General features: G+C 41.6%; 1 protein-coding gene across 1 annotated transcript in view; it reads right to left on the bottom strand.

The window, feature by feature from the left end:
• The window catches only part of MYO1E (myosin IE), a 92,947-nt gene that overhangs the window by 10,609 nt on the left and 70,211 nt on the right, over positions 1-12,127 (bottom strand). Inside the window, 5 exon segments of the mRNA XM_055808054.1 lie at positions 668-825; positions 2,382-2,528; positions 7,516-7,661; positions 8,111-8,280; positions 8,984-9,098. Of these exon segments, the coding sequence (XP_055664029.1) occupies positions 668-825; positions 2,382-2,528; positions 7,516-7,661; positions 8,111-8,280; positions 8,984-9,098 (736 nt within the window).

The following is a 12,127-nucleotide window of genomic DNA, read 5'->3' as shown; positions in this document are numbered from 1 at the left end:
CTGCCGTGCTGGCCAGCTTGTTCTCTACAGCTTTAGGCACAACAAGGATGACCTAGAAATATTCTCCCTTTTATGATCCGGTCCAGCCCCAGAACATAAAATAAAGCTGTCCCAAGACACCATGAGGCCCAAAAGACCATTAGCTTTGAACTTTGTTACGGTTCCACATATAGCTGGCACAGCAGTACCTCTCACTGTACTGTTCCTGATCAGCAATTGGTATGAGAAGAAGGTAGGACACGAAAGCAGAGAGGCTGATACATTCGCAGCTCGGTCAGATTTGGTGATACACAGAGGCTCCCTGCCGTCATATTGCAACCCGCCCCGTCCTGGTGCAGCCCTGTGTGCAGCAGCGAGACTGTGGGGACTGCGGGAGCTCAGAGCGGAGCGAAAGGCTTCCCTAAAATGCTTGGCTAATTGTGCCATCTGCACTACGTCACATGATTAAATGCCCTCATTTCTTTCACTGCAGGGCAAAGCATTTCAGACATTTCAGGAACAGTGGGTATATAGTGAAAGTAACAAAATTCCAGCACGACTAGAGCAGCAAGGAATTCTGCTGCGTCATTAGAAGACCACCCACGTTATAAATTTTAAGTGTTACAGAGAAATAATAAAGAACATGCTGAGTCCAGAGGTGAGCAAGGAGAGAGTCAACCATTCTTACGGGAATTCTTTGGTAGCCCCGGTCCGATGCTGATCTGCAGCACTTTATTGCTTGGCTTGAGAATGGCTATATCTCCTTGGCCTTGCATAAACTGCACTTGTCGAGACCCACCACTGCTCCAGGGCCCCCAGCTCTCCTTTTTCAGCTTCACTTCAAGTCTAATGTAAGCACATGAACAACAACAGAAAAAAAAAACCAGAAAGCATTTCCGTGTGAAATCAGGACAGTATCACTTGGCACCAGGTAACTTAGAAATGTATTAGAAAAAAGCTTAGATCGAGAATTTGTATTCCCCGAGTGATTAGCTGACATAAACCACCTAATAAAATCTCTTTTTTTTCATGCTTTTTTAAGTGTTGTTCTTAATTGACATTTTAAACTTCCTGGTAGAGCTGCTCAAAGGTGGTTTAAGATGCCCTGCAGAGGATGGAGAGTGAGTTTTGAAGAAAAATGCACAAAGATCTGAGTAAAAGATCTATGCCTGCCTTCGGATGTGACTGCCTCTGCAGCAGGTTCTGCTGAAGCAAGGTGAAGTGCTCTATTCCTAAACATTCTCTGTATATCCCATTAGATGTATATCTATACATATATATGTATATACATGGCAATATATGCTTCAGGAGTGGGCTTTGGTCATGTGCTGGGAGTAAACAGTTTTGTATACACATCCCTCAATCTTTCCAATTTAAATTTTTTCCCACGTGTGCTCGTGCACACAACACACGTATCTGTTCTTCCCCAGCACTTCCACACTATTCATCTGCTCTGAACTGTACTGGGATATAAGCTAAGGAAATTAGGGTTTGGTTTTTGGGCAAGACCCCGAAGTATAATACATTACATCTTACACGAACAAAAAATTTACTCCTGGTACTGGCTTTGGAGTCCCTGTGTACAGGAGTATTGTACTACAGGAATGTTCCACACTTCTGTTGCCCTCCTACACCCTTTCCAAAATAATCATCTCATGTTCCCTTTTATAATTCTTCCAGGTTTTTTAAGGAAATCACATGAACATACAAATCCAAGGCCTGTTGTTGCTAATCTTAACAGGTAGGAGTATTAACAGAAGTCCATGTTTGTCGGGATAGTTTCCAGCATGTCCTTACAGCTAAAATGCACATCAAACTCTCTGTAGCTTTTCAAGCTTGTTTCTAAAAATTGTTCCCCAGATCATTTACTTGATGAGGCTCCTTTAGAATTATCCTTTCACCCTGCAGTCCTCTGTCCCCACAATAGACTTCAGAATTCCAGGTTGTTACATTACGGCTCCAGCATTGTCTTTCAAGCTCTTCGCTGTGCTGCATCCACACCTCGGTCAAGGCTAAGGAAGAGGGGAAGAGCAGCCAGCACAGACGGGGTGCTTGCTTGCACATCCATCGTGCGGCCCTTGCTGGGGGGGCACAGCTCTGCTGGCACCCAGCTGCTCTCCAGCACAAAGCTGCAGCCCCTTCTTCAGTAGCATGAAGGCAACCCTCCTATGCACAGGCAGTGGAAAGCGGCCCCGGTACAATCCTAACATACTACTCCGACGAGCTAATCAGAGAGTCTGGTCTCCTTGCACATACAGAGATTTTTACACTGTGCTGCCTCTTACTATTTTCAAACAAAGCACAGCGTCAGCAGCTCAACACCTAGCACGCACTCATTTGCCTTAGCAGCAAGAACAAAACTATTTATTCTTAAAAGCCCATTGAAAAAAGCCATAACTCACGTATTGCTAAACTTCAGAGGTAGTTTCCTTTGTGTTTTCTCTTCATATCGTTTTGATAAGAGGCTTAAAAACTCCGTTTTGAAGACTGATTCAAGCAAACTATCATATTCCTGTTCATGTAGAATGAAAATGTCATCCTGCATTGTGCTGGAAAGAAATCAGAGCATATACCATTCATACTAAGATTTCATCAGCAAATACAGCCAGCATTATAATGACATTTGCAGAGCAGTCATGGTTAATTTTTTAAAAACATAAGAAATTCCAAGCAGTATTAATTACAGAGGCTTGCTTTCTGAGAACAGGTTTGAGGTTTTTTCAGGACTTCATAATGGAGTATGTGAAACAATCCTTCTTGAAGGACAGGTATACTAGGCAGTCATTTTTCAGTAATTGCTGTTAGTAAAAGAACATGTGCTGTTAAAGTTCCCTCTTCAATAATGGCAAAACTTGTGATTAGAGGCAAATTGGCAACTTGAAGGTTACTGAACACTGAAACCCAAGCAGGTAAATCTGGAGTAAGAGCTGGAAGCTTTAGCTTGGTTTAACACAGTAGAAAACCCACCGGCTGGGTTCCATTGCCACGTTGGGATCGACTCCTGTCTGCACCTGCTGAAGATGCTGCCAAGCACAGAAAACGACATCCACCTCGGTCGTTTGCAAGGCTGACTTCTGCCCTTCCAGACTCCCCACTGTAAAAGCAGTTATGCCACGTCCCAGCCAAGACTGCCACTGTTCCAGCATGCTTGTCATTTGTTTGTACGTGTAGCCTCCTTCCTTCCAACAGCCCGCTGGCATACTTCTGAGCTACAGCTACACCAGTGCCTGCCTGCTTCTGCATCCTTTCTACAAAGAGGTATTAACAAAGCTTTCCAAATAAAACTCTAAGACCTGAAAATATGGAAGCCGTGGGTTCCCCTCTTACTTCCTGACTGGAATAGCACAGAAGCAGCCACAGGATGCTCTGGTTCCACGTGCTGCTCCCACAGCACACTAACTGCACCTTGCAGCCGGTCCTGGACGACCTTACGGAACCAGGTCACTGCATGGGAGCACAATGCTACATCAGACACAAGACAATAGCGGCAGAGTCACCACAGAGGGAGGGGACTAGAAGTGATAAGAAACCTCTAAATTTCATGTGTGATTTCATAACCAGTTTAAATCAAATTACCATTGTTGTGCTGTCAGAAGGGGCAGCCTTCCCTCTGCCCCTCCCTCTTTTTATTCACACACGTTTTCTGTTCCTTCCCCCGCGCTACAATCCATCTCCTGCCCTTTCCTGGTAGAATAATTTTCTGCTTCCCTTGCTTTTCAAGGTCTTATCCGTGTCCCCGTGCAGCTACCTGAGCAGTAGCCAGCGTAGAAAACTGTGGCTGGGAGGAGAGGCAGCACAGGAGCTCTGACAGCTGTGCAAAGCTGGGAACTGAGAACCTTCTCACGAAGCAACCACCGCATCACCCGTGTGGCACTGCACCAAACGGAGCAGACCCACGGAGGAAAGCAGCATTAGTTAGATACTGTTAAGTCCTCCGGGCAGAAAATGTGTGGCTCCTTTTCATGGCTGTTTAGTCCGCAGCAGGGAGTCTGAAGGCAAAGCTGCTCTGCTTTTTTGTCAATGCTGGGGGTCAATCTGCTGCTGCTACTACTACTAATATCACAAAATCCTATTTTATAATTGCAATTTATTCCAATATGTTAGATATCACCTACTCATGAAGAAGGCACTCACAGTTTGCATTTCTCTCTAGAGAAATTTAGACCTTACAAATCTTGTTGGATTTAGAATTAACATTCATTACAAGTTTTCATTGTTTTTCCTAAGAAACGGCGTGTGTGACTCTGAAGTGCGAGGGGCTGCACTGCGGTGGGGAGGGCTGTGGAAAGCCAGGCAGGTGGCTTGGGCAGCCAGGTGCAGCGCCAGCCAAAGTGCCATACCTGTCACTAAGAAAGAGCTTTCAATGCTTTGCATAGCAATACACCACAGGAAGGAGGCACCGATACCTTACCTAAACCTTATGCATGTATTGCTCCATCATTTCAGAGTAATTCCAAAAGTAAATTCATTACAACACATAAGGAATTCAAAGAATATTCAGCTCAGGGCGGGGGAAAAAAAAAGCCTCCACCCTCAGAGATAAAATTAGGTTTATTTGCCCTCATCACTGTTTTCTGATCCTAATTACCTAGCAATCAATAGCTTTCTGCTCTGAGCACGCTCATCCCCTTCTCTGCCAGCTGCCCTGCCTGGCTGTCGACTGTACATCTGAAAGGGGGAGGCAGAGCCAACTTCTGACCCCCACCTTCCATCTGGTGACTGAAGGCTACAATTCCCTCTACAGACTGTAAGTACCTTTTTATGCAGAATTAAAGACAGCTTCATAGTGCTGCTAGAGGTGCTCTTGACTGTTGGTATTAAAATACAATTCTGACCCACAAGGTGAAGGATGAGTCGTACCACTACCTGTTCTACACGTCTGTCTACCTGTGCACTCCGTAACCTCCTTTCAAATTCTGGAATATTCCCCATAATTTGAAAAAGAGCATATGAACCTACAAACATACCTCATTAGCGTTCAAAATGGCAATACAAAACCTGTAAAAGCAGAGTAAGAGCATCGCCCCCCTTTCCTATCGTCAGGCAAATCTGGGGCCTCAGCCAGGTTCTGAATGAGATGTACAGGAAAAGCTCAAGACCTACAGTAACTATTATCCCGTCAGTGGTCCTGTTTTTGCTGATTTAGCAGAGTCTGACTTCACGACGCTGTTAGGATGTCGCTCCTTATCAGATAGTTATAAAGCTCAGTTACTTATTGTTCCTAAAAGCACAAGAACGTTTCCATGAGAGTATAAGTTGCCAGTCTCGGTACCCTGACTAAATTCCAAGTTGGGCATTTTGCAATTTAAAGTGCACCTCCTTCAGTAATTTAACTTGTTATGTAGTGTTAATTGCTGTTCATACATGTCAATAATGCTAATTAATCTGCCTTTACTATGCATAAGTGTAGTGATACAAGCTTACATCGATAAATTGCACAGGGGTTTCTTGAGAGAGATTGTTTAGAATGTGATGCAAGAATCCAGTTATACTCTCTCCCCTTTCTGTTTAAAATAATTTTATTCTGTAATGATTTAGTTAAAATTGAATACTGCATGTAAAATAGTACAAATAAGAATTGGAACTTACAGAACTTTGAGGCTCTGTTCTGCAATACAGAATAGAGCTAAAGCCATTCTGGATAAGCTCATGAAGAATGTTACTGCAATTATTTTCTTCCAGTGCAGAGGGTTGAGATTCACTTCAAAACTAATCAGAAATCAACTATCTTAGAGTTATAGAATATATATATATATATATATATAAAAATATATAGGGACAATGAACCTTTCTTTTGAAAACACATGACAGAATGCAAGTTAGAGCTCATACAATTTTCACTTTGAGCCTGACATCTGAAAAACTGTTTGGGGGTTTTTGTTGCGTTTTTTTTTCCCCAAAAAACTACATAGTAGGTAATACATGTACCAAATAAAGGTTTCACTCTGTTTTTACTATTTGAAGACTGTTAAATATTACAAGCGCTGGCTTTCATCACTGAGAGATACCTCAGATTCAAGAGAAGCGGTAACTTTTACAGCCTCTGCAGCCAGTGTTGTACTACTACTGAGCCACTTCAATAGAGAGTTAAGGGATTCCTTGAAGAAGACCCATTTTGAACTCAGAACCACAGTAATATGGTAACAGGGAAAAGCCCTCTTGCCCCACTAGGTTCTTTAGGGTTTGGTTTTGGAGGAACACCTGGACAGTTTGATAGCTTATAATTCTGAACCTACTTTTAGCATATGCAAACCCCAATGCTTTGGACAACAAAGCAAAATCAATAAGCTAAGTCCAAAACATTATCAGACATAATGTAACAGATTTCCTCTGAACTAAAGGCATTCAGGTTTGGCTCAGAAGGTTCCCTGTAACTGTCAGCTCCTGTGAGAGGAGGGTAGCAGCTTTCCATCCTTCCAGCGTGTCTGGCTGCAACCTGCTCAGGGTTTGCAAAGGGCACCGTCCAAACCTGGCGCACAACAAAGACGACAGGTTCCACTCATTACGGATCCACTACAGTTGTTCTGTTGCGACTTCCATTACAAAGACGTATGATAAATAAACCACAGGTTTTGAAAACAGCACTGGCAGCAGACACAGCTTGCAGACCTTTCCCTAGTCTTGAAATGGCTGTGAAAAATTCTGCAAAAATGTGAAATCTGCTGGTTTTAAGTCCTGGATAATGCCTGTGAGAAGACTGCTGGCTATGCTAATGGGAAGGTTTTATAAGCATATACTAAAAAACCTTCGTGGTTACTATCAATACACAGCACTCAAGTGTAGACTTGTGTTGTGTCAAAATAGTCATTTATTTCAATATTTAGAGTAGACTTGTTGCCCTGGATTGGTATTTTTTTGTATTAAATTACAGTCCTCTACCAGCTCCAATAAACTGCAGTAACAAATGCAGAGGTTTCCAGAGACACTGTTCACTCCTCTTCCAAGGGGTGAAACAATACATGCCAGAATCCACGGGGCTTGTGGGCAGTTTCTCCCTGTTCTCCAGTTGTCGCTGACCTAACTGGGTTTCTCAGCCCTGTGTGGACACCTCGGAAACTTCCTGCAATCTGGGATTAGCCTGACAATCAGTCAGCAGAAGCAAGGTGAAATCCAACTAGAAATAAAGGTTTTAGTAGCTCACCAGAGAGAGAACACCCCTTCAGGGAGCAGCGGATATGTACAAGGTGTACTTCTGTAAGTAAGAATTATTTCTGGGATACAAGCTTGAGCCAAAACTTACTAGACCCTGCTTGTGCGTGGTGAATATACGCTGGACAGAATACACTTTAAGGTAGGCCAGACCTGGTGTAAGTGAAACATTTTAACGACTAGTTGGAAAACATTTGTGTTCTGTCCTTAAACATCCATTGCTATAACATACTTACCAGGGCTGGGACTGAAAATAAGGCTTCATCTTTCTTTGTTTACAAGATTCAATTAATACAGCTTACGAAATTCACCCTCCATCAATCAACTTATTTCCCCTGTCCTACACAAATTTATCTGTCAATGGAAAGATATTTCCACGGTACTGACCTTAGAGAAACAGAAAGAATTCTCTCCACTTCCATCCTTCGCTTTAAGACTTCCTTCACTTGTCCTTTCTCTGGACCCTGCTTTATCTTCTCACGCCCGATCAGGTATATGCACTTTGGAGTGAGGACAAGATCCCGCTTCACGCTCTGAAACACAAAATTGTTTGAAAATACACAGCTATGCAAAGATCAATGCACTAACGTCGCGGTGCTGTTCCAAAAGCAGAATGTACTGTGATCTGGGGCAATACTGTCAGTCTTTGGCTCAAGGGAAAAAAAATACTGATGTGATTAATCGCAAGACCCTAGAGTCAGACTGCATAGGACAGAGAAGTAGCTTTGTTTTCCATTTCCTAACATCGCTTTGTGCCCAGCAAGTCCCATGAAGTCCTCATCCTGAGACAACAGGTTTGCTAATGGCCATGTTCTGACCGCACGCGGTGACTGCTTCCCTATGGGTCTTTTAAGTCATTTTTCTCCAAGCTGGTATCCTAGATGGTAGGACACTGATGTGGTGGAGTTTCTGTTAAAGGATGGTAGAAATCTGTAACTCCCTAGCAGAACTAATCATCAGTGGTTGTTGCTCTCAAACATACCTTAAACCGTCTATCATATTTAGTTACGGTGTCTGCAAAATCAATCTTCTCCCGTTTGCCCACAAACTGGCGTAGCTCTGGATGGTCCTCCATGCCTATGTAATCTCCCACAAAATTCCTGTTAATGCTGTTCCGTCGTCTTTCTTTCTTGTTCAGCAATAGATCTGATGCTTAAATATCAAAAATAAACATTGATTAATAGCACTTACTAAATTTTCTCAACTCGTGATCTGAAAGAGCTAACTGTTTCAAGCAGAACTTTTTGGGAAGAAGTGATAACCAAATTATTTATAATATGGAAAAAATAGTGAAGCACTGCTACTAATCCTTTGCATAAGGATCCATGTGATTATTAAATCCATTTCCAATGAAATACACTGATGGCAAGCTCAACAGTTCTGATGAATCAGGAGCGCTTCTGGAACTAAGCAATTTCTCACTCATTCATTGCTGGAAAATAGATTAACTCTACTAAGAAAACTCAGAACGTTGTGCCTTAACGTCACCCAGGTCACACATGCAACTGAGCATTACGGTCCCTGGATGGATTTGCATCATCTACAGAACTGTATCTAGGTCCTAGATAACTGTGGGAAGCTACTTATTTTTCACTACCCCAGAACATCTCTGATCTCTGTCCTACTCAGTCTGGCTTTGAGAGCAGAACACTGGGTTGTCCAAGAAATCCATGCATGCAGAGCAGCCAGCCTCAGCAGTGGTGGGGGTCCAACAATTTGGAGACATTCACAGACAATTATCTGCAATGCAACAGTTTGTTCTGTAGAGAGGGAGATTTCTCCTTCCTCTCTTGTGGCACTCTTTCTGTCTGTGGAACCATGTGTGAAACACCTGTCATCAGAAGTTATGACTTACCTTCTTCTCTCATCTGTACATATTTTTTCCTGGCCACATACTTCCTCCATGCCTTCTGGATGGCCCTGGCATACCCATCATACTTCCTCTCTCTCATCTCTTCTAACAAAAATAGCTGCAGTACAGAGAGACAGCAGGGTGGGTCATTTTATGTGAAAAGTTCCAAGAAAAAGCTGTATTCCACTTTCAACAGCTGCCCAGTGTATTTCACTATAGATCAAGGCTGGTGTCTCTACCAAAACTATGGTAGCCGAGACCAGAACGTTAAGGTAACCTTTTCTGGAAGAAATCTCTAATGCTTGAGTGGTTTTGGCTTTTACCAGCCTATCCATTAATCTTGATAACCAATGATGAAGGAAGAGTAATACGGATCCTCCCTGAAATATTCTCCTGGTGCAACTCAAGGTTCTCCAGTGGGCATCCATCTAGCCTCCATCTTCACATTCTCCAAAAATCCCTCTTTCTCTTGTCAGAATGCTACCTTGTCTATGGGGATCGGTGCAATGTGTAAAATCACATACTATTCACACGCAGATTTCTTCCCTGTCTGAATTTCATACTCTCATGCCCACTGGCTCCATTCTTTCCTAGCAGCAAAGTTTGTCAGCTGCAGGATTTACAACCATGGCCTTGTATTTCAGTATGACATAATAAGATTTTCACATCTAAAAAGTTGTCAGAATTCAAGAGAAAATGCCGATTTATCAAAACAGAAGTAGAAGGTGCATCTCCTTTTTTGACAATTTCCCAGGTCCCGCTAAAATATATGTAAATGTAATGCATTAGAACAACTTCACCATTACGTAGGATACAGCATATTTCACTTATAGCATTTTAGATACTTTAAGTTTAGTAAAATGTGTTCTTGTGTCATCAGAAGCACAAGCATTTGGCTAACAATTCAAGTACTAAATCAGTCCACTGACATGACTGTTGCATATTATTTCCCTTTACTGTGTACTTAATATTCATAAGGACTTCTCTTCTAGCTCTTTTCAAGAGATAAAATTAGTAAAACCAGGTATATCGAGAAGCAAACCTGGACTTTAGGATCCTTTTTTTTAATTTGCTGCCCTACCTAAACCATGCAAATCTTGAAAAATACTATCGTTCACATTGATCTTAAAAAGGAAACTTGATCTAGTGCAAACCATTTCCGCAGAACCTCACTTGCTCTTGTACAGTTATTTATTCAGGTGTTTGATGGAAATGTAAATAATGAAGTCTCCTTTCTGCCACCCATAAAATTTATTTCTCCATTGGCAATTCTCCATCTACAGCAAACTTATTAAAAAGAAAAAAAATACCTCTTCACAAACACACGAGCACTAGATAGGGTTTCAGCACCCAGGCATGAGCACTCCTGATGCAAAAACTTGCTCAGCTTCAGCAGGGGCATGACCAAGCCCTTCAGCAATTCCGGTTACGGTAACAATACCGATGTAGTGTCTTGTGAACACTTGCCAGTTATTTCTCTAACAATAATGCTAATCGCAAAATCACAAGGCAAAACAGTCTATCACCTGCAGTAGAAGGTCACAATTGAGGAAGTTAAAACATGGTTTGTAAGCTACAAAATTAAAATACTGCATAAATTCTTTTCTAAAATATATATTGTAAAGCCTCCCCTCACACTCCCAAGCAAATCACGCATTTTTCATCTGATTAACCACAACAGGTGTGCTCTCTTTGGTGGCAGAAAGAAAAATTCTCATTTCCCATCAAAAAATTATTTTTCTCGAAGGTAACATAATCCTAGCCAATACTTTAGTAATATAAATGTTAGATGACTGTCTCTGATACTAAAAGATATAAATCAAGCTTTAGAATATTCAGCTCACAGAAGAATTTTCAACTTAAAATGACAAAGACCCAGGCTATTTTTAGTACATGTTTAAAAATGGATTTCATGGCTTTTCATTTAAAGAAAACGTACACAGTAATTCAAAGCAAATCAAAATGCAACCCAAAAGAGCTTTACTATTTCCAGTCAACCTCATGTCGGGTTAACCTGCAGAACAATCCCTCGGTAAAACTCACAGACGTGCCATTAAATGCATGTACATGCAACCAGGTGTTACAAAACTGTGTCAGACAGAGAACATGCATCCACTGGAAAACAACTCCCTCTTGGAAACAACTAACAGCACATGATGTTGGGGTACAGAACATTCAACATTTTGGCCACTTCAGAGTGAAGCGGCGTTAGATTCATCCATCTTAGGTTCAGCACTTGCCGCCTGGCTATTAAACAGATGACGGACACCAGCAGATGATTTCATTTCTTTCTTTGAGCAAAACAGGAATAAGACCCACCACATTTGTTAAGATATGGCTGCTGAAAAATCTGTGCTCTTACGAGGTGCAAACTGGGGTATTTCAGCAGCTGGGGAAGACAGTTCCTTATGTGATTTATTACATAAAAGTGAAAACAACAAATACTTTAAAATTTTGGATTTACTTATCTATAAAGTAGCATAACATCAAGAAAACAGCCATCACGTGAATTATTTTGGTTTCTTTGCTTGTTTGTCTCCCAAACTGAGACTGTATTTGCTTTGTAACTAACTGCAATGAATGGCATGGATGCCAAACCATTTCACAGTGAGAACAAGAAAATCAGGTTTGCTTACAGTGTAAGACAACGAACACGAAACTGGAAGATGCTGCTTGAATTACCAATTCTGGTTCCTTGTCATTACAAGCAACTAGGTTGTCTGTATTAATTCAAATAGATGCTCGACCAGAATGTGTACCCACCACCGTGCTATAATATACTTGAGGTCGTCAGTAAAGGACTAAAAGTCACAACTGTAACGCCACAAGAAGAGGTATCAGACATCTGCTAATGTCCAAGGCTACTGCACTGAATTTGCAAGACAAACTCCCCAATAATCTTGAGAAATAAATGATGGCCTGTGCTACAGAGGAAGGCAAATAAAGCTCACACTTCATTAAACCGGCTAGCTAAGGTGCTGCTTGCAATAATTAAGTAGGATTAATCCTATACTAGAATTTCCTGCTCTGCCAATGTGCACCTAAGTATTCTAACAACCTTAAATACTGTATGATTTATTATAGAAATTCTAATTTATTACAGAAATTCTAATAACATCTTAAATACTGTATGATTTATTATAGAAA

This window comes from Falco peregrinus, chromosome 1, assembly GCF_023634155.1.
Source record: "Falco peregrinus isolate bFalPer1 chromosome 1, bFalPer1.pri, whole genome shotgun sequence".
Taxonomy (NCBI): domain Eukaryota; kingdom Metazoa; phylum Chordata; class Aves; order Falconiformes; family Falconidae; genus Falco; species Falco peregrinus.
The sequence above is the reverse complement of the archived record's forward strand: the minus strand, read 5'-3'. Positions and strand labels throughout refer to the sequence as shown.